Below are 22970 nucleotides of genomic sequence, written 5' to 3'. Positions count from 1 at the left end.
CTCGATACTGTATTTGAAAACAAAAGAGGAAAACGAGATCATATAATGTGCATGGCCCGGATTGCCGGATATGATAATAATGCTATATAAAATGTGGATCTGGAATTTGGGAACAACAAAATGTTAATGGTAATAATGCCTCATTTCGAGATGCTTAGCTGATAAACATAGTACCTGTCGGAGTTACTACAGGGGAAAAATGTACAAAGACAGCTATATTTACCAATTAAATTTATACATTTTCTTACGTTTCAAAATTATTATATATCAATAAAAAAAATTAAATATTGCAAATTTGATTATCACTTTTTATCAAATCATTAAATATTTTATATTAAGATGCTTAATTTCTCTGCAATAAAAAGAGAGATTTTTCAATCATACGAGAAAGGATCTTGGAACATAAATTTCTTCTTATTCTCTTCTTCTTTTTAGAAAAATGGCATGAAATAAGATATGACAAACTAAAACAAGTTATCTTATTTTTTGAAAAAAGAAATGATGTGGGTTTTTTTTTTCCGACTAGATAAAATTGAGATATCGCACGTGGGGTTGAAGAAAATAGTATATTGGATGATGTGGCACAGTGGCAGAAAGTATGCACTCAAATAACAATTCCGTTCACTAGTAAAAACTGGATTGTTTGGGTAATTGACCTTCTTTTGAAAATCTAAAAATGTAAGATAGTTTATAAATGACGGAGAAATATTATAATTTTCCAATTCATGGTAGAAAACAACAATTTATTTTGAAAATAAGTTTAAAAAAAACTGTCAATGCTATGAAATATTGCATTTCATGACAACCATAAAATAAGAACATGATAGGAAGTCTTTAGTATCATTTTAAATATGTTTCTGACACTTGTAACACAAATCTCTCGTGTTCATTCTGTTTATTATATTTTGTTATATTTCTCTGGACATTCATGGGTTTGTGGATATCATTGCACATGACTGTTTTGCAGATTAGGAGCAAAACTTAGAGAGAATCTAGTAGTTGTTATCAAATTCAACTCTCCTCCAAAATTAGTCAATTAACAACCTGTCTTCAGTTTTCGGTTTTTGCGGAAAATAACTGCCCTTTCACCCCTTTATATAACTGCGGAAAATCCTTCATATTTTTTAAATTCCAAAGTAAAAAAATCAGGTTCAATGGAGAGGACAATATTTATTAAACTGATTTATCTGTTCCTCTTCTCTACCATTTGCATATCATCTTTTGGTATTTTGGAAGCATCAGACGATGATTATTATTGGAAAACCAGAGCTGTGCAGGCCCAAATGCTTGCCAAAAGCGCCTATGATCCAAAACCACATGCTACCACAAATCGCTTCAACAAAGCAGTACACAAGTAAGCGTGCTTTTTTTTTTTTTTTTGGGTATGGAAGCACACTAATATATACAATCAGTTTGAAAACGAAGAGGATAAATGTCTTTAATTTTTTCTATTTATAAAATTTTAGTAACTCGAATCTAAAACTCAAACAATATAATGCTATTGGATGTGATTTTTATCATTTTTTTACAAACACATAAAAAGATCATAACATTTCATTTTTTTTTTATTGGCATCAAGATGTTGTACAATTTTCATATATTTGGATAACTTTTTTACATTGATTTTTTATTTCTTTGTTCCTATTAAAAAACTTAAATACTGCTTTCAACAGTTTTCGTTTATTATTTGAGATTCAAAATTTTGGTTAGCACAAATTTAAAAAGATGATGAAAACATAAATTGATGCATTAAAACCCTTCTCAATAAAAATAGATAGTCAACACTAATGTATATTCAACTCTTACCAAAATTAGAATATTGTGGTTTTGGCCTGTAAGCTTTTGCTGATCCTGTACCAATTGAAATTCAAAATGTACCAGCTTAATTGTACTAGAAGCTGTTTTCCAAAGTTGTAAAACAACAGCAGTCGGAAAATATTAAATATATTATTGAATTGAGATCATTTTGTTTTCAAGTGAATGTCTGCCTAATCCTTTCATAAAACGGGACAAGAATCACAAACTACAAGTACAAAATGAAAAAGCTCATTTTTTCACCAAGTTGCATACCATAAAAATGTGCAGGATGTTCCCGTCGAACAGCGCAGGGACAAACAGCACAGGGAGGAACCTAAAGGAAAAGTACAACGGCCCGTGCCTAGCAACAAATCCAATTGACAGGTGTTGGCGGTGCCGCAAGAATTGGGCCAACGATCGCAAGCGCCTTGCTAAGTGTGTCAAGGGATTCGCACACGGCACTACTGGTGGTTTGCACGGTGCATTCTATGTGGTGACTGACCCATCTGACAATGATGTTGCAAACCCGAAATACGGAACTTTTCGTTGGGGCGCCATCCAGACGAAACCACTCTGGATTGTGTTCGCTAGAAACATGATCATAACTCTCAAGCAAGAACTCATGATATCAAGCAACAAAACCATTGATGGACGTGGTGCGCAGGTGCACATTGCGCATGGTGCCCAGCTGACTATTCAGTTTGTCCATAATGTGATTATTCACAACCTTCATATACATGATATCAAGCCGGGTGGGGGAGGCATGGTTAGGGATTCGGTAGATCACTGTGGGTTTAGAACCATGAGTGATGGGGATGGGATGACAATTTTCGGATCATCCAATATATGGGTCGACCATATCTCCATGTCAAATTGTGCGGATGGTCTCATTGATGTTATCCAGGGCTCGACTGCTATCACCATCTCTAATTCTCACTTCACCCGCCACAATGATGTAAGCCAAACAATTTTATTCATGTTTCGACAGCTGTTGATGGGTCACAGGATGACTCTTACCAGTCTCAGTCTGCACTAGCAAGAGATGCGAGATGTCTCTGTTTTTCTTTTCTTTTTCATAATATGAGCTTGTCGCTAATTAAGATGAATTATTCAAAGTAAAAGTTGGCTTTATCGAATTTGCTTAATTGTGCAGGTTATGTTATTTGGAGCCAGTGATTCCTTCTCAGGTGATCAGATCATGCAGATTACACTAGCATTTAACCATTTTGGAAGAGGCCTTGTACAGAGAATGCCAAGGTACAGAAACCAAATTCAGTTTTTTGCTTAACTTGTTAACTAATCAGTCTGATATGGGAGGCAAAATTTATTGATGAATGCAGTATACATGCAATTATTATCTAGAGCTTAGTCATACTGATGAAACTTAATTCTATATTTCAGATGCCGTTGGGGGTTTTTCCATGTCGTTAACAATGACTATACACATTGGTTGATGTATGCAGTTGGAGGCAGCAAGAACCCAACTATTATCAGCCAAGGAAACCGGTACATTGCGCCTCCAAATTTGTCAGCCAAAGAGGTAAACAATAATAATAACAAAAATACCCCCACAAAAAACACTTCATATTTCAACAATGTGGATCTGTTAACCATGAAAAGAGTACAAAAGAGCTCTCTGTCTCTCTCATATGCCAACTATCCATTTCCAGGTAACAAAAAGGGAATACACTGAAGAAGGAACATGGAAGGACTGGATCTGGAGATCACAGGGTGATCTGATGCAGAACGGCGCATTTTTCATCCAATCAGGTGGCAAGAACAGCAAACATTTCTCAAAGAGTGACTTGATCAAGTCCAAGCCGGGGACATTCGTTACAAGGCTGACGCGTTTCTCCGGTGCACTCAATTGTCACGTTGGAAAGAAGTGCTAATTTTTTTCTAGCCTAAGTAATCACAAGGAGATGGTAATAAGGTGACCTAGAGTCGGCACGTTAGGTGTTGTACCAATCCTTTTGTGGTACGATGCTAGAAAAGAAATACTGTATAGAGATAATTAGTGGTGTGACTTTGAAGAATAAATGTGAATGTGGTTTGGCCATATTCCCTTGATAGTTTTTCTGTAGTATGATTTGTCTCTGTGTACTGTGTACCATGATTAATGCTATTATATTTGAGAAAAGGTAATGTCCCAGGCTATAGTTCTTCAAAAATCTCTGTGTATAAAAGTCTTTTCTTTTTAGCTTAGTTCTGACGCATTTTTAATTGCCACAACTGCCATAATTTTAACTGCTATAATTTCAAGTACAATATGTATGTTTATAGAATTATATGTGTTTGTTTATATGATAATATGTGTATGTTTACAGGATAATATGTGTATGTTTACAGTATATTATGTGTATGTTTACAGAAGGTGGTCTCCAACAGATGTCACGTGTTTTCAATAGCTGTCACGCGTTTTCAACAGCTGTCACGCGTTTTTAACAGCTTTCACGCGTTTTTATGTTTACAGGATTTGTTGAATTAATTTAAAGGATTTAGTATTGATGTTTACAGAATTAGTTGAAAATATCTGAGAATTTTTTAAAGACTGGAGTTGGAAGACTGTTAGCTGCTTCCATTATATTTTGCAAAGTGACTTCCAAATATTAAATTCGAATCGGTGCCTTCTGCACTGATGCTTAATAGTAGCGGGATGACGAAAAGATTTGACAATAATTTGCTCAAATTTACTCTTTATGGTTGATTGATCCCGGAAACAATTGATAATTCTCCTAAAAAAATTTGATAATTATCTTCTGTCGTGTAAGAGATTCTCTTGTATTTGTACGGATACATATTTTATTTTAAATTATCAAAATAATAAGAATATTCAGATTATTTAAATATAAAATAAAAGCAGATGCTCTGATTTTTTATTTGTCAAGCAATAAGAAATTGATGCCAAATTATTAAAATTTCTATATGTTAACATTTACATTTAATTTTATCTTTTCCGTTTTAATTAATTGAAATATAATTGTATTTTATATACTTATTATTAGGAGTGTCAACGGGTCGGACAGGGTCGATATTATTTTATTATTTTCCTGCTACCGACTCAATTTGACCCGACCCAACTTGACACAGGTCAAAATTATTTGACTCTTGACTCAACCGGAATGGGGCTGGGTGGATCTGACTAGACACGTGTAACTTAATTACTTGTTTATTTATTTATTTATGCAACTTAATCTTAATTACTAATCTTCATTAGTGTGCAATAAATTTTAATTAGTTCTAGATTCAATCGAACAAAACACAATAAAATGGGTCCAATTAGTGTGGGAAAAATGGCACGGCAGAGCCAGCTCTATCACTGAATAGCACGGCACGTGTTACTGTTCTGTGTCATGACTCACGTGTCACGTGTCGTGACCATTCGCGTGCTGTGACCACCCATTGACATTTTTGTCACGACACGGCACGGTACGTAATCACGCGAGTCACGTGTAATTAGGACCATGATGACTTAATTAAATGGTGAATCTTGAAAAAACTAACTTAAATTATGAAAAAAAATAGTTAAACGTGAGAAATGTGACCAGTTATGTTTGGACACGACACGCAAGTCACGGCGTGACTCGCGTGCCGTAACCATTCGCTTGTCGTGACAACCCCTTAACATTTTGGTCACAGCACGGCTGGCACGGGTCACTGTTCACTTAATCACGGAACGACACGGCACAAGGTTAAAGTCATGGCATGTTAGTCACGGCACGACACGTTTTTTCCACTCTAGGTCCAATCGGTCTGACCAAACCCAACTCGGCCCGATTCAGGTCAAAATCGGATTAGAAATTGACAACCAGTTTTCTTGCTTTAAATTGATAGCGTTGACTTTGATTCTTACAGGTCTGCAAGTCCTTATTTTAGCCCAACAGCATTTCTAAACTCGTATGGCTTCTATCCACATCCATTGGGGAAACAAATCTGCTGTGATTCCAAGGAATAACAGGGGCATGCAATTTCAAATCCAATCATTCAATGTTTTTTATACTCGAATCTCAAAAAAAGATAATTTCAAAACAGATGAATTGTTGGATTTGGAATTGCAGACTCCCTGTTATTCCTTGGAATCACAGCAGATTTATTTCCATCCATTGGTAAGCAAATGAATTAGGTGCACCGTAGATTTTTGTTTTGTTTGCGACCTCTTTTTAATTAAAGGCATTACTAGATTGGTCCCTATTTCATGTAAATATTTATGACAAAAAAAATGTGCAAAAATACATAATAGGTTGCAAATGGATTAATTAGGAGCAGAGTCGTTAGATATTGAACAAAAGAAAATTAATGAAGATGGAGCAAAAAATGTTGAGCTACACATAAATAATAATTTACATAATCAGGAGTAGTTCCGTTGATATTGGAGGCCAAGCAAACATTTTACCAACATAGAGAACTGATGATAGCGTGTCTAAAAGATTTAGAAAAAGAAAAAATATCAATAGTAGATATGCTTAATGAGTCGAGTGGTAAAACAGTATGTTTTGTAGACAGATGACACAGTTAGAAAAAATAGTGTCTGCAGAGATTAAAAAGAAAATACAAGACTTATTTAGATCGTATAAAAGCAGCTGAGACTATATAATTTCAGCAGATACTCATAAGACCAATCTTTATATATATATATATAGAGGTAGGCTAATAAACAATCGATTGTTTCTAGCCTCCCGTGCAACCAAGTCGTTTTTGAATTTCTAAAGTCCAAATGATCGATCCAAATCGTTAGATGTGATCTTCATATTAAAAGGTGCTAGGAGACCAAATTTTACATTTTTTGGAATTTTTTTACGATTTATTAAGCCACTTTGAAAATCGTTGATCCAACGGTAGCTTCTGATTTTACTGTTTGGTTAAGCCACCGTTGGATCAGTGATTTTCAAAGTGGCTTAATAAATAGTAAAAAAAATCCAAAAAATGTAAAATTTGGTCTCCTAGCACATTTTAATATGGAGATCACATCTAACGGTTTGGATCGATCATTTGAACTTTAAAAATCGAAACATAACTTAGTTGCACGGAAGACTAGAAACAATCAATTGTTTATTAGCCTACCTCTATATATATATATATATATTAGCTGATGATGAAAACCAGAGTATGTGAGTTGGGCCTTGGGTGGTTGTAACTTATAAGATGTAGCAATTTTGTGAAGACAATTTGAGAAATTAATCATACTTGTTGTGCTTCGTGTTTTAATTAGGAGTTATCAAATTAAAGTGGTTCATGGTTTAATATATTTTCAACATATGCTAGATTTTACTTTTCCAAATTATATATTGTTCAACATATGTTAGTTTTTAATTAAGACTATTTTGATTGTGAATTCATAATATTTTGGATGCTAATGAAGTTATCATCAGTCATTTTTATGACTGTATTTTAAGCAGTGTTCTAAATAGCGTGCTATAGCGGCGCTATAGCGTTTTTGGACCCTAAACGCTAAGCTATAGCATTAAAATACGCTATTTGAGCTACGGACGCTATAGCGGTAATAGCGGTCCGCTATAGCACATAGCGTGTAGCGCAACATGAGTTTTTTTTTTCAATTTATATGGGCTTTAAAATAAATAGATGTTGAAGATATTGTTTAATTTTGATGAATATTACATTATATCAAATTCAAGTCCGCTATAATAAATTTTTCATTTTGTCCTTGGTTTTTTTTTTAACTGACGATAAATCAAATAAATAATTGGTAAATTATGGAAATTTTAGAGACTAACAAGAATTTTTTTCAAGGATCATCTGTTTATTTTACTAGAATTATGATTTTTTTTCTTTTCAATTTCTAGGTTATTTTGAAATTTAAATAAAAAAGGATAAATTATGTTATGATGTTGAAGATATTTTGAATAGAAAAAGATCGATAGTTTATGATATTAGTATTACTATGGATATTTTGAGTCGCAATTTGAACTTTTGTATTGGTTCAATATGAATATTATAATTTTTTAATCAATTTGGTATTATTTATTATTCTATGAGACTAGATAATGTTGATATTTAATACAAATATATAATATATTTTTTTATAAAATAAAAAAAAAACGCTATGTGGCATAGCTTTCGCTATAGCTTTTTTTGGAGGCTCCCCGCTATGACACGATAAACGCTATTTAGAACCTTGATTTTAAGTAAGTCAATGTCTCAGATTATTTTGATGACAATTTTAAGTCTTGTATTGATCGAGACAAAAATTGCTTAAAGACAATAACATCAAGATTTAAATAATATAATTCATTTAATTATAATCATTGTTATATGAATTTATTTAGTTATTACCCTAACATTTAGAACTCCGTGAAAAAATGTTGGTTCAAATATAAAATATATAATGACTATATATGATTATGTGAAAAGTAAGTTCTGTTAGTGGGTTTGATTTTTCATTGCAGTAGAGAAATGTAAAACATGTCTTCAATAGTTATTTCAAATCAAAAACAGTAACAACATATTATTATAAATAATATTTCTTTGATATTATATTTTATGAAATCTTAATATTTCATAGAAGAGTAAGGCTACATTGAGTTGTGAAGTAAAACACGTTTTTATTTCACGCAATATCTTCATTTTTAAAGTTCAAATAGCCGATCTAAACTGTTAGATATTTAATCTATATTAAAATATGCTTGGAAACTAAATTTTATATTTTTTTGGAATTTTTTTACTATTTATTAAGCCACTTTGAAAATCTGGAAATCCGCGTGAACAGTAAAAATTTCTGGACCGCTGGATCGGCGATTTTCAAAGTGGCTTAATAAATAGTAAACAAATTCCAAAAAAAATGTAAAATTTGGTCTTCGAGCACATTTCAATATGGAGATCATGTTGAGCGGTTTGGATCGACATTTTGAACTTTAAAATCGCAAAATATGAGCGTGAAGTAAAATAGTCGCTTTACTTCGCAACTCACCGTAGCCCAACTCTTTCATAGAATGATCTATAGCACAAATCAAATATCTTGTAAAATAATTTATATTGATAAGCATTTGACAAACGCTACGTGGATCAAACAATTATTAAAGTCAACAAAACTCAGACGATTATGTATCAAATTTGATTTAATTTGAATACTAATTTATTATTCATTGAGCAATTAGAAAAAAAAAAAGAATTGATAACCGAATAATCTATCAATGACATCAAATTTAATATACAACATATTCAAATTATAGACAGCATGTATACACCTTTTTTTTTTTTTATTAATTATAGTTGTTACACATTTTTAGTTTTGAAAGATAAATAGAAAATTAACTCAGTATATTATTCCTTCCCTTTTCTTGGAGAAATTATATGTTATCCATCTTAGAAAAATAAATCTTAGATATTTTAGAAAGAGTCTAGATAAAAAAAGAGAGAGAGAGAGAGGGAATTTTATATTGTATTGCATATAGCTTGTTATAGAAAAAATTATACCTATTATCTTATATATAAACATTTTTATCATCGATTATAATTTTTTTTTAAAAGCGGTATAAATAAATATTTTTGGAATGCATACAAGATTACAAGTGTAGATATAATGCAGATTTCACTTCTCCATTTAAATTCTAGTCATAATACAAAGTTGGTTTTCTCCATTTAAAACTGTGTTAGCGCTTTAAGATAATTTTGTTTCGGATTTGTCTATTAATAATAATGATAAATTTATTTAGTCAAAATATAAAATTAAGTGAACAAATAAATTTAAACCATTGGGAACTTTTATAAAACTTTTATTTTAAAAAACAAAGAGCAAAAACTCACCTCCTAGTCTAAACAAACAGGGTTTGTATCTGTCGTTTTGTTTTCCTAAAGTATTTATTTATTTATTTTTATTTGACAATGAGCAATATATGGACTTGCTTCAAATAATTTGAATTGTTTGTTTTAATTGAACCGAACTAATTACTGACAAAAGAAAGCACTGGAAACTTCTCTGTCCCAATTATATTATATATATTTATTTCAAGAAGATTTTTATTTAATTTCACTTGAGGAGAGTCTTTCCAAAAGTAAAATGGGAATTTTATGGATATCCCTCAAAAACTTTGAAATTTCATATTTTTCCTTCTAAAGTTCATAATATCATAATTACCTTTCTACAATTCAAAATCTCACAAATTTACTAAATTTATTGTTTTTTCTATTAAAACTCATTTTAAATTTATAAAATACCCATTTACTCTTTATCAAGAAAAATAAAAGTATGTAGAATTTTTTTTAAATATCGGTCTTCTAATAAGTTATTTTTTTTTTAGGGTAAATAGATCATTTTTCTACTTTTAATGCTTACACAAACATGTACCTAAATGTCAATGTATCTGACAGAAATAGAGAAATTACATATTTTCTTCAAAAACCGAATTAAAAGATAGATGACCGTCATTTTTTTGAAAAATTAAACATTTTTTTTATTTTTCTTAATAAATAATACCCGCATATATCTTTCTTATTTTAGAATCAATCCGCTCCAAATTCTTATTTCACTCTCACAAGTGAGAGCTCCCGTAAATATCTTTCTTTAGCGGTACTACTTCTATAAATACACAAACTTACAACATAACCCTCCGATATTTTCATTTTGATTGCAAACTCACCAAGAAAACCCCAAAAACCAGAACCAGAAAAACCCGACCCTTTCCCCGCTCGGCCGCTCCCGAGCGCTCGCTCTCTCTCTCTCTCTCAACCATGGAGTCCGGTGGAAATTCTCTGCCCTCGATCGGTACGGACGGGGGAAAGCGTAAAGTTTGCTACTTCTACGACCAAGAGGTCGGGAACTACTACTACGGCCAGGGCCACCCGATGAAGCCGCATCGGATCCGTATGACCCACGCCCTGCTTAGCCGCTACGGCCTCCTCGGGCAGATGCACATGTTCAGCCCGAATCCGGCTCGAGACCGCGACCTCTGTCGGTTCCACTCCGACGATTATATTTCATTCCTCAGGTCCGTCACGCCCGAAACCCAACAAGACCAGATCCGCGCGTTGAAGCGCTTCAACGTCGGCGAGGATTGCCCTGTCTTTGACGGGTTGTACAGCTTCTGTCAGACCTACGCCGGCGCCTCTGTCGGTGGGGCTGTTAAGCTGAACCATGGGTTCGATATTGCGGTTAACTGGTCCGGCGGGCTGCACCATGCCAAGAAGTGCGAGGCGTCGGGGTTTTGTTACGTTAACGACATCGTTTTGGCGATTTTAGAGCTTCTGAAACAACAAGAGGTGATTTTACTTTGGTATATTTTGGGCGGCTTTTCCCTTGTTGGTTTTTTAGGGTTTTTGGGTATATGAATTGCTTATGTAGATATATATAATTTATTGTTTCTATTTGTGAGATTATTAATTTATTGGCTTAATAGGGTTTTAGAAAGTGGATAGGAGAATGATCAGACCCAGCTAGACTAGATTTATCAGTTTAGTTTGTAGACTTTAGTTTTTTATTTATTTATTTTTATTAAGTTGATTGTTTTATGTTTTAGATTCTTTTTGCTTTAAGAAAAGAAATAGTGAAAACAAAATTTACAAACTCGTTCCTTCTATTCCAAATGATAGAAAAGACATGCCCTTAATATGTCTAAGATACAATGGTGGCTCTGGAAGAAGTTTGGTGCCTATAAGAAACAGGTGCTTTAGGGAGGGGTGAATGGTTACCTTATACCAGTACTATTTTGTGTGGTCCAGATTCTGAAAGTGGAGAAAACAGTACACATTGTGTGTACTGGCTGGTGTGGTAATGGTACATTTCTTGACTAGCTTTGAATGTATATATTTACTCATGCATATGCCTATGGTTTATGCTTAATTGCACAATTCTTGCTAGATATTATTATAGTATTTTTTTTTCTGTTGTGGTAGATTAAGTTGTAGTTGTCAATAGTTGCATAGTTTAAAATCAATTGAGGATATTGATGTATATTCTGAATTTCACTTTAACATCAATTGAGTCCATTTTTATACATTCTGAATTAAAGCTATCACTTTCAATTAGGACTTGCAGATTTTCAGCTGAGTGCTGAAATTGCTTACTGGTGCCTCTATGTGGTTTATTACGAGCTGGTATTGCCACCTTTTAATGTATGTGCAATATTTGAAAAAAAAGTTCCTTACATGTTCATATTTTTTTTCCAGCGCGTATTGTATGTAGACATAGACATACACCATGGAGACGGCGTTGAGGAGGCCTTCTACACCACTGACCGGGTCATGACGGTCTCCTTCCATAAATTTGGTGACTACTTTCCTGGTACTGGTGATATCCGTGATATTGGCTACGGTAAAGGCAAGTACTACTCTCTAAACGTCCCTCTTGATGATGGTATTGATGACGAAAGCTATCAGTCTCTTTTCAAACCCATCATGGGCAAGGTCATGGAGGTGTTTCAACCAGGTGCTGTAGTGCTACAGTGTGGAGCCGACAGCCTGTCTGGGGACAGACTAGGTTGCTTTAACCTCTCAATCAAGGGGCATGCAGAGTGTGTCAAATACATGAGATCATTTAATGTGCCACTTCTGTTACTTGGTGGTGGTGGCTATACAATAAGAAATGTGGCACGCTGTTGGTGCTACGAGGTATATTCCTATTGACAACTATTAGAAATGTGTATCTCAAAACTCTGATTTTGATGTACCAGTTCCATGTTTTATACACTGGTTTGCTCTATTTTTTATTGAAGGAGATTCAGACTAGAGATATACACATGTATTTTTTTATCATCCGTTTCAAATATCTAACCCTTATTTACTTGTTTTGTTACATTTTTTAGACCGGAGTTGCCTTGGGTATTGAGCTCGAAGACAAGATGCCACCGCACGAGTATTATGAGTACTTCGGTCCTGATTACACTCTCCATGTAGCACCAAGTAACATGGAGAACAAAAACACGCGGCAACAGCTGGATGAGATCCGATCCAAGCTTTTGGATTATCTATCTAAGCTCCGGCATGCTCCAAGTGTTCAATTTCAAGAAAGGCCTCCTGAAACAGAATTCCCTGAGGTTAGTTCCATTTAGTACTGTTGATATATTCTTTTCACTAGTATTTTGGGGGAAGGGGAGGAGGGTGGGGTCGGTGAGATTTTTTGCAATATATACTTCAAATATATTTTTTACATGTTGTATCTGTTGTTTTGATTTTTGTTAGCTTCGGGACAAATGATTATTTTAGTATACTAATGTTATGTTGGATGGTGTATTATAGGCTGATGAAGACCAAGAGGACCTTGATGATAGGCATGACCGCGATTCAGATATGGAAATAGATGATCCAAAACACTATGATGAGACACCAAGGTATGTAATTATACTAGTTTGAAAATATCTTATTTTGTAACTACTATTGCAAATTTAGAAATGTCCTGTATACAGTATGAACAATTACAAATGCCTATTCTATTTTGCCCCGCCCTCCCGTCATGCTGTCATTTCTGTAAATCTTGAAGGCGGGGTTGGTACATGGGAAAAGTCTGTGTGAGAAGAGAGAAAGTAGATTTTTTTTTTTTTTTTGGGGGTGGGGGGATGGGTATTATGATGCCTCTTTTTTTGGGGTCCGTCATGTCATACAAGAATTTCTTAATTTATTTTTTTGTTACCTTTTCTTAACCATAGGATATTCTGCATATCTTCATATCAGTGTCTTAATATTTCTTTCCTTGCAGAAGATCATCTACCGCTGTTCCTAGTATAAGAATAAAAAGAGAGAATGCGGATAATGAGCCTTTGAATCAGGTCTGTTCTTGCTCTACATTGTTATTATTTCTTTTTGTATTTCCTTAATTTTTACTGTGCGTGGGTGTTTGGGCGGGGGGGGGGGGGGGCTTTGGTGATCCCTGCAATTAATTGGCAGCTTTAACATATATTTCTCAGATCTTGTTTTTATTCAGCTTAATAAAACTTAGTGACAAGATAATCTGATTAAAGAAATATAATTTTGCAGGGATAAAACTTAGTCAAGTCATACTTGTTTTTAGCCCCCCTCCTTTTTTCCCTTTTTTTTTTCTCTCTTTTTGGTGATAGGGAGCATTATTGCAGAACCCATGTGTCAACGAATGCTTTATATTTCACACTCAAGTACTTAACTAACTTTGTTGGTATTATATTTTATTTTATCTCAGGATATGCATTCTGCGAAAGTACCTGAGGCTGTTGTTGAGGAGGTCAGTTATTCGAAGGTAGTCTCTTTTACTTCTTAATGGTAATTGTGCTCCCTTTGCAGAACTAGAAAGCACTTGCATTCTTAACCAAAGTTACCAGAGGAGGTTTCAAATGCCTCATGGCTCATATCCTCTATCTCCGTTTTCAAAGTTCAAATTATTGATCCAAACCGCTCAACACGATATCCATATTAAAATATGCTTGGGGACCAAATTTTATATTTTTTGGAAGTTTTTTTCTATTTTTGTAGATAGGTACAAAATCGCTGTTTTTGGATGGTCCAGAAACAGTGAATAGTAAAAAATATTCAAAAAAATATAAAATTTGGTCTCCAAGCAAATTTTAATATGGAGATTGTGTTGAGTGGTTCGGATCGACATTTTGGACTTTTGAAAACGGAGATAGAGAATGTGAAGCACAATAAGGTATGGAAGGCATGAGGCATTTGACCCTCCTCAAGTTACCATTGTACCTGAAAAGCTTTGCTTCACTGTTATTAGTTTTATTTTCAACATTGCTGAGACTACTTCATGAATGTGAAAAAGGAGGTTGCTGTAGGACCTGTACTTGCCATATTCTTTATTTTCTTGTGTGTTATCATTTGAATTTTAATATTAATTAATATTTTATAAGTTCTGACCTGCAACATGGATTTTTTTTCATGTGAAAAATCATAAGAGCCTTAATTGATGGGATGTTTGAAGTTTTGATCTTTTGTTCCTTATTATTATTATTATTATTATTTTAAATCATTCAGGCATTGGATATAAATTCAACTCTGGATGAGGCAGTGAGTGGCATGAAAGTAGAGCAGGACACCTCTGTGAAGCAAACAGATTCATCTTCTATTATTTACCCAAAATCCTGAGATAATCCAATATGCTTACAGGCAGCTGTGCAACTTCAGGTATGGAGTCTTAGATCAGTAAATTTTGCAGTTGGTAAATGGTTGGTCATGGGGAGTTTAGGTCAGGTGAAATATATTTAATTCAGTTTTATATGCTTTGGGTCAAATGAACTTCGAGAATTATCAGTTATTTTGGGTATTATTCCTATATCACGTCTCTGGTCTCAAATGGGTTATAGTTGATCAACTTTGAAAATAATATTTGTTGTCAGAATGGGTTTGCGCTGGCCGGATTGGGTTTGTTTGCCTTTGAACTTTTCTAAATTCTTATGTCCGGGTGCGTTATTTAGAGTTCAGTAAAATCAGGTGGTTTTCAAGCTACAAAAAAAAAATGATAGGTGTGAAATACTTTTATCTATATACTATGAAACAATGTATATTGACAAGCCATTAGCAGGAAAATGAGATTTTACATAATGAAGAGCATGTAAATAAACATTAAATTGTAATGCTATTTTGCTCGGGCAAATTTCTCTACTTTTTTGTATTCCATTATTCAGGCGTTAACAGTGGCATCTCAAAGTAGAAAATGGAATTTTTTTTTTTTTTTTTTTATGTAGCTTGCGGTATCTAGCTGAACTGTGGTCGTTTGTTGAAATTTAAAATCAAGATACAATAAAATGATTATAAAGAGATGCTTATTTAGGACTTCTCTTGTTGAATATTATTAGTGTTTTAACTAAATACTTTTATCATTGGCAGGCAATGGGGCTCACCAGGCAGTACTTTTAAATTGGACAATTGTGCAGAAGATAATTATTTATCTTCACTGAAAAGATGGAGGTTAAAGTAACTCTTGAAAGGGATTATTGTAAGCTATCAAGCTATTAGCTTAGGAACTTAACATATGTGACCCTTTGTATATTTATTGGTAGGCTTATTTCTGATATCCTTACTGTGAGTTTGATGGGGTAGTTGGAACATTCTTTCATTGTAAAACCAATGTGGCATATTATCTATTGAACTCAGTATTTTTTTAATGCTAAATTAGAAACATTTTTGAGTTATCTCTCTTGCTCAATTGTTTTCTTTCTTTTAATTTATCTTCCCTTGCTAGTTTGTTGAAATTGAATTGCCTTCATATGCGTTGTATATCAATCATGTAAATCAGGTCCAAACTTTGGAATGGAAACTCCAGGTCCCAACCAACCAAATTGAATTCAATCAAACCCATAATAGTGAATTTTGTGGACTGGTATCAGATTTCAATTGTTTGGGATGTTTTGATAATGAACTGATTGTTATTTGATAAAGAATCGCGACTAATGCAGTGAATGTGCTTAATTTTAATGAGATTGAAATGATGCTGCAATTTTTTGTAAATAATTTTTTTTATTATTAATATATTTGTTGGCGTTCTCCCCAACCATCAAAAAAAGAAATGATGCTGCAATTTTAATTTTATATTAAAATTTGTCTATACTGCGTTGATGCATGATGAAGACTAAAATATCTCAACATTGACATTCTTAGTAGTTAATCCTCGAATCACCAAAATAGATGTTATCCCTATTAAATTATATATATTAAAATTTTATATCACATAATGACCCATGAAGGGAAGGCCAATTTTACATTATTTGATTTATTATGAAATTGAATGATATTAAGTGTCTAATTTTTGGAGTTTAATTAGCAGTTTAAACTACATGTAGAAAAGTATGTTATTCCTTTGAAATTTTCCTACTATTTTTCATAATAATATATGTTTGCATGGATCATTTTTATTTATGGTATGCATATCAAAATAAGTGAAAGAAAATTAATGTATTTACTGTTTAAATAAAAATTTTAACACTTTGAGATCATACATAACTGACATGAAAATTGTAATTTGTAACACTTAAATAATTACATGTATGATGTTGTACTGAGGAAATTATGAAAATTATATATAAAAAAAAAAAGAGAAAATCCTGTAAAAAACTGTACCCACTATATTTCCCATAAACTTGCTTTTGTTACTTCAATTGACTCATTTAATAACTCCAGGCTCAAAAGTTAAGTCGGTCAAAAACGATAATTTCTACTCTATCTACATTTAAAGATATATAACTTTTGAATTAATACAACACTATTGTATTCCTCAGCTTGAGTTACCGTCTGACTAACCTTGTTATTTACCATCATACATGTTTTTAACGTTTCAAAAGATTATTTATTTGTGCCAAAATTTTACTGAACACAACTTATTTGGCAAAAATGTCCCATTTTATTATAGTAATACCGTTAATATTGTTCTGGAGATAAATAATTTGAAAAGCATGATTATATTTTCAAGAAAATTCAGACGTACATTTTAAAGTGAAAAAAAAAATACATGAGGGAGAGAAGATGATAGAGATTGAGGCAAATTAATCTATAAATCTCAAACTATATTATCCTTAGCAATCCACCATGCCATGATAAATTTCTCTGGCTCTACTTACATGTTTGACCACACGCTCCATGTCTGGTCTTTCTCTTGGTGAATCCTTCGAGCACAGCAACCCGCATTCAATCAGTGAAACCAGGAAATTTATCATGCAGTCTCCCACATAGTTCTTCGCATGCTGATCGCCTATGGTGTCGTCATTACCGTCAGTTAAAATAGTACTTTTATCTATGATTTCCATTATTCGGTCAGGAGAAGCTGCCTGAACGTAGGTCCGAAGGGACATGCCATCTTTGAACATATCATCTGTTGGTCTTTTTCCAGTGAACATTTCTAGTAGAAGAATTCCATAGCTATACACATCTCCTTGTGTTGACACCTTGGTTTCAATTCCATATTCTGAATAGATAATAGAGCAATTAGTATCAATTTGATATAGAATAAATTGTAATCAGTTATTGCTACCATATAAGATAGCAAAATAGTTACCCTTGTATTGCAAGACAGTTTGTCATTCTAAGTTTCTAACCAATGACATTCCTTAAACTCAAGACATAACCAGACAACCATCTATTCCTGAATATAGTTGTTCATATATAGGTACACTTAATAAGCCACCTAATGTGACAAATAAAAAGCCTTTTGCATCTTTTTCCTAAAAAAACAAGAAAGAAATCATGAAATGGACTTCTATTTGTAAAAAAGGCATATATTTATATCTTAGGCAAGAAAACTAACCTGGAGGAACATAGCCAATGGATCCCCTAAGTGCAGCAATGCTACTTGAAAATGGAGTTGATTTCTCTGAACTTTTAGAAAGTATCTTCGCTAATCCAAAATCACCAACATGAGCCACAAAATCAGAATCTAGAAGAATGTTGCTAGGTTTTAGGTCACAATGAACAATAGGCATATTATTCTGATGATGGTGAAGATACTCCAAGGCTGATGCAATATCAATGGCAATGTTTAATCGTTGAATAAGGCTTAATCTCTTTGAAGAAAGATTCAGGGAGGAACTGGGGTGTATCCATTCATCTAGACTTCCATTTGGCATGTATTCAAAGACTAAAGCCCTGAAGTCTTTGCCACTATGGTCTAAACTAACGCAAGTAGTTAAGATTTTTAAGAGGTTTCGGTGCCTGACATGTCTGAGAGATTCACATTCCGAATCAAAGCCCCTGATAGCTCCATGCTGATCGAGATTTATTACCTTTACTGCTACAGTGCTTATACCATCATGCACTAGATTTCCTTTATACACAGAACCAAAACTGCCGGTTCCAATTAGATTAACTAGAGAGAAACCATTTGTGGCTCTGAACAGCTCAGCATAAGATACTCTTGCATATTTTTCTCTGAAGGAAATTGCGGATGCTGGTTTTGCTTTTGGATGCAGAAAAAAACGCCGAGCAATTACAAAGCAAAGGATGATTAATAGTAATAGGAAAAGTCCACCAATGGAAAATAAAATAATCTTAACACCATTAGAGATATGCTTCCTCCTCTTACTATAGGAGGAGCATTTTGGTAAATTCAATTGAGGAATCCCACCACATAGTTTTGTGTTTCCACGAAGTGAAACTGCACTTGAGTTGCTAAATATTCCTTTATCGCCTACCTCTCCCTCAAATTTGTTGAAGGAGAGGTTTAATATTTGTAGATTTGGCAATTCTTCAAGTAAATTCGGTAATTGACCATTGAGCATATTGTGTGATAGATCTAGCACTTGAAGGCCTCGTAAGTTGCCAAAGGAGGAAGGAATGGTTCCTTCAAACATATTATTTTCCATGTAAAGGATCTCCAATATTTCACAATTACCCAGTTCAGTAGGAAGCACCCCTGATAGTCTATTATGAGAAAGGACCAACTCATTTACATTCTTTAAATTACCGATCTCAGCCGGCACAGTTCCATTTAGTTGATTATGTGACAAGTCAAGGAAGTTTGACAGTGAAGAAATACCTATAACTTCTTTGGGAATGTTCCCTATGAGCTTATTATATGAAAGATTCATCAATTCTAAATGCAATAATTTACCAAAGCCTTCTGGAATACTACCTTCCAAGTTGTTATTAGATAGAAAAATCCGGCTAATTTTGCTAAGATTGTTAATGGAGTACTGGATCTCCCCTGATATTTTATTTCCTGACAAATCCAATGATTCCAATGTCAATAGATTGCCAATATCATTCGGAATGATGCCTTGAAGAAGGTTATTGCTCATATCAATAAAAGTTAGGTCTACAAGCTTCCCAATGCCAAGAGGAACAGTTCCATCAATTTGGTTATTATCAAGTGCTAAATAATTAAGACTTGCAGACAAATTGACCAGTAAACTTGGCAACTCCCCACCAAGATAATTATTCCCCAAATTAAGATTTTGTAAGTATGTGCAATTCACTAGGGTTATCATGAAATCCCAATCACTGGGCTTCGTAGCTACCAGTTCATTATCAGAAATATCAAGGTAGTATAAGCTTGGTAAGTTTCCAAAAATTGGTGGAATCATGCCAGTAAAATTATTACCCATGATCTCAACATCGGCTAAACCTGTTGAGTTTAACAAGGATGCAGGAATAGGACCACTAAATTGGTTAGCGGACAAACGTAACATTTCAAGAAATGGCAGTGCATTGCCCATGTCTGGCCAAAGAAACCCCTCAAGATTATTACTATCAAGGGCAAGCGCTACCAAGTTGGATAGGTTATACAGAGAACCTGGTAATTTTCCCATTAGGTTATTGTAACCAAGATTGAGCCAGATGAGATTGGAAAGCTGCCCAATTGAATTTGGAATTTCTCCAGAAAGAGAGTTTTGTGGCAAATCCAAATGGTTGAGAGATAACAGGTTACCAAAGGAAGCTGGTATTTCACCTTGGAGATTATTTTGGCCTAGGCCTAGACCTTCTAGAGCAGAGATATTTCCAAGAGACGATGGGATTGTTCCATTTAGCCTATTACCAGTAAGTTGGAGAGTTGATACCATGCCTAGGTTGCCTAAGGACAGAGGTATTATTCCTGACAGATGGTTAAAACTAAAATCCAGCCAAGCTAAAGATGAAAGATTACCGATGGAACTTGGTATAGAACCAGTGAGACTGTTATAAGGGAGATCAAGAATTTCTAGACTAGAGATTCTGCCTAAGTTTTCTGGTATTGTCCCTGTCAAATTGTTATAACCTAATACTAGTTTAGCCAGCTTTGAAAAATAACCAAATTCAAGAGGAATTTCTCCTGCAAGGAAGTTGCTTCTCAAGCTAAGGACTTTAAGATCTCGACATTGGGTAAGATTAAGAGGAATCTCCCCTCCAATCAAATTACTCCTCAGATTGAGCACTTGCAAATTGGAAAGATGTGATAGAGTTGACGGGATATCACCTTGAAAACGGTTTCTCTGAAAATCAATGATCTCTAGGCTCGAGATGTTACCGAGGGTTGATGGAACAGCGCCATGGATGGAATTCAAGCTCAAGTTAAGAAACTTCAACCGATGCAGTCGGCCGAATTCAGTGGGGATTTCTCCAGTGAGTCTATTAGAAGAGAGACTGACACTCTGAAGAAATGTCAAGTTCGCCAAGGCGGGTGATATGGAACCAGAAAGAGAAAGGGAATCCAAATGTAGAGCAACGACTCTTTCGGGATGATGCTTGCCACAGATAACGCCATTCCAAAGGCAATAAGGTGAGGAGAGATTCCATGAGGTTAAGGCTTTAAATGGATCTTGATTTATCATGGATTTGAAAGCTAATAGAGACAATTGATCTGTGGAATTGCATCCTTCATTGGTTGAGTAAAGAGAAAACATGAGGACTGATAGTAGGAAGACGGTATAGAGAGAGCTAGTCATTTCTTCACTCTGTGTGGTTGATAGTATTACAGGAATAGTTGGTGAGGAGAGGATGGACAGTGTGTTGCTCTATTATTTAAAGCGCTCTTTGCTTGGATAATTATCACAAGAAATGTCAAGCTAGCAGCTAGCTGTATGAAGTTGAAATCCCTGACAATTACACATCTGAAGTACTGAGCAAACATTTAAGAGAAGTGCTACATTTTGAGTTCCTACACCAAACATTAAATAATTATATATGTTCATTTTGTAATGGATAATGACATGTTGCTGACACGGTAATACGATTATTCCGATTGAGACCAAACGGCATTAATTACACTTTGGCTTTTAAAAGTCGATTATATATACAATACGTGGATGAAGTTGTTCTTCGAATCAGTATGACCATCGAGCTGTCTTCAGAAAAAGACTGAGGAAGCTTCAGCTACAGTACGAGACAGCTACGAAATCTTACCTTTCTGAGTCCGGAGCCATTTGCCATCCTCAAATTGTACCGCAATTTGTAGCATGGCCAGTACCTCTAATCTGAGGCCATAGAAGGGGGCCTCTTTTCTCATCTTCTTATCCCAAATTCCCTTGTCTGCTCCGATGCACACCAACCGTTCGTTCAAATACCCAACACAGCTACCGCTTCCCACAACCATCTTACTATTGCTTTTTGTAAAACTGATGATTTGGAAGAGTGTTGTAAACAAAGGTAGCCGGTCGTCGAGATACAGACAATTTAACGTTTTTATTAAATATTTATATATATAAATATTTATGTATCATAATTTATTAAAAAAAAATTATTTAACTCATTAAACTTATCAAGCAAACTTAATGGAAATAACTGGGTGAATGAAAACTAATCCAAGAGCATCGCTAGAAAGTTCTACACGCTATAAAGCTAAAAAAAATACCATTCCACTAGCTCTATGCAGTGGTTTGAAAAAAGAGATCGAATCGTCTGCCCCCCGGGGGGCAGGAAATTCCTGCCCCCAGAGTCTCTGCGGGTGGTGCTCCATTTAAAAACAATAACAATAGTTAAACTCTAAACAGTAACCGGTCTCACCCCGGTTCCACCCAGCAGTGACTCTGGGGGCAGGAATTTCCTGCCCCCCGGGGGGCAGACGATTCGGTTTCTTGAAAAAAACCGTGGGGGCTAAACTCGGTCCGGTCCGTCTGTACCCGTTGCCCGACTGAACCGTGTCCGTGTCCATGCCCCGGGTATGCACAGGTACACGGGTATGGATTTGAAACGGGCATAATCTAGTTTCTTGGACAAAAACCCATGGAAATTCGAACCGGATTACGCCTGTGCCCGCCCGGACCAGTCCGTAAACCCGTGTCCGTGAGCCCATGCCCGTGACCTCTTTTTTTTTAGATTTTTTTTTTAAATTCAAATTTTAAACCCCATTTCCCCCCAAATTCAAATTCAAATTTTATTAGACTATTAGGTAACAGGAAATTAAGGAGATGTGGATCCCGTCATGAAAATAATTTTTTCTAGTATAACCCATTCATTAATCTAAATCTTTTTAATTCCTGAAACAATTTTTGGCATGCAACTACTTGAATTGTTAGCTTTTATCATTTTTTTTACTATGGTGATTCCTCCTGATTTTCAATAATATATATTATTTTTAAGTTTGAATATGATTGAAAATAAGAATATCTGAATTAAATATTTGAGTAACTTCATGCCTGATCTTTACTCAAAAAAGAAGTTTGAAGATAATTTCCAATTGAGAGCCATGCAAGGATCATAATTCCAGTGTCTCATCATAACTGCAAATTTTAAGTTTATAAATAATTTATATTTAAATCTTAAACAAAATAAAATTAACCTTCAATCATGTTTTTTTTTTCTTATAATGCATTCATGTAAAAATCGTAAAATTTTGAATTCGTTTTGTA

General features: G+C 34.3%; 3 protein-coding genes across 4 annotated transcripts; 2 read left to right on the top strand and 1 right to left on the bottom strand.

Moving 5' to 3' along the window:
• Positions 1-1152: 1152 nt before the first annotated feature.
• Positions 1153-3844, top strand: LOC144572016 (pectate lyase-like). Its single transcript, XM_078321410.1, has 5 exons — positions 1153-1354; positions 2086-2752; positions 2951-3054; positions 3199-3337; positions 3468-3844. Exons 1-5 carry the CDS (start codon positions 1155-1157, stop codon positions 3687-3689), a joined length of 1332 nt encoding a protein of 443 aa, XP_078177536.1. The 5' UTR covers positions 1153-1154; the 3' UTR covers positions 3690-3844.
• Positions 3845-10365: 6521 nt separating this feature from the next.
• HD1 (histone deacetylase 1) lies at positions 10366-15851 on the top strand. Of its 2 annotated transcripts, none has more exons than XM_078321408.1 (8): positions 10366-11010; positions 11917-12357; positions 12552-12782; positions 12985-13076; positions 13442-13511; positions 13898-13954; positions 14695-14844; positions 15547-15851. In XM_078321408.1, exons 1-7 carry the CDS (start codon positions 10483-10485, stop codon positions 14803-14805), a joined length of 1530 nt encoding a protein of 509 aa, XP_078177534.1. In that variant the 5' UTR covers positions 10366-10482; the 3' UTR covers positions 14806-14844; positions 15547-15851. The 2 variants fall into 2 exon arrangements, with proteins under 2 accessions (XP_078177534.1, XP_078177535.1); XM_078321409.1 differs by having other exon boundaries at positions 10372-11010; positions 13445-13511.
• A 1247-nt stretch (positions 15852-17098) lies between these two features.
• Positions 17099-21127, bottom strand: LOC144572011 (receptor kinase-like protein Xa21). The gene is made up of 2 exons (XM_078321405.1): positions 17957-21127; positions 17099-17617 (listed from the first exon to the last, which is right to left on the bottom strand). Exons 1-2 carry the CDS (start codon positions 21066-21068, stop codon positions 17229-17231), a joined length of 3501 nt encoding a protein of 1166 aa, XP_078177531.1. The 5' UTR covers positions 21069-21127; the 3' UTR covers positions 17099-17228.
• Between the last annotated feature and the right edge of the window lie 1843 nt (positions 21128-22970).

Source organism: Carex rostrata, chromosome 19 (genome assembly GCF_964058835.1).
Source record: "Carex rostrata chromosome 19, lpCarRost1.2, whole genome shotgun sequence".
Lineage (NCBI taxonomy): Eukaryota > Viridiplantae > Streptophyta > Magnoliopsida > Poales > Cyperaceae > Carex > Carex rostrata.
Note: the sequence above shows the minus strand (reverse complement) of the source record. Positions and strands in the feature narration are given on the sequence as shown.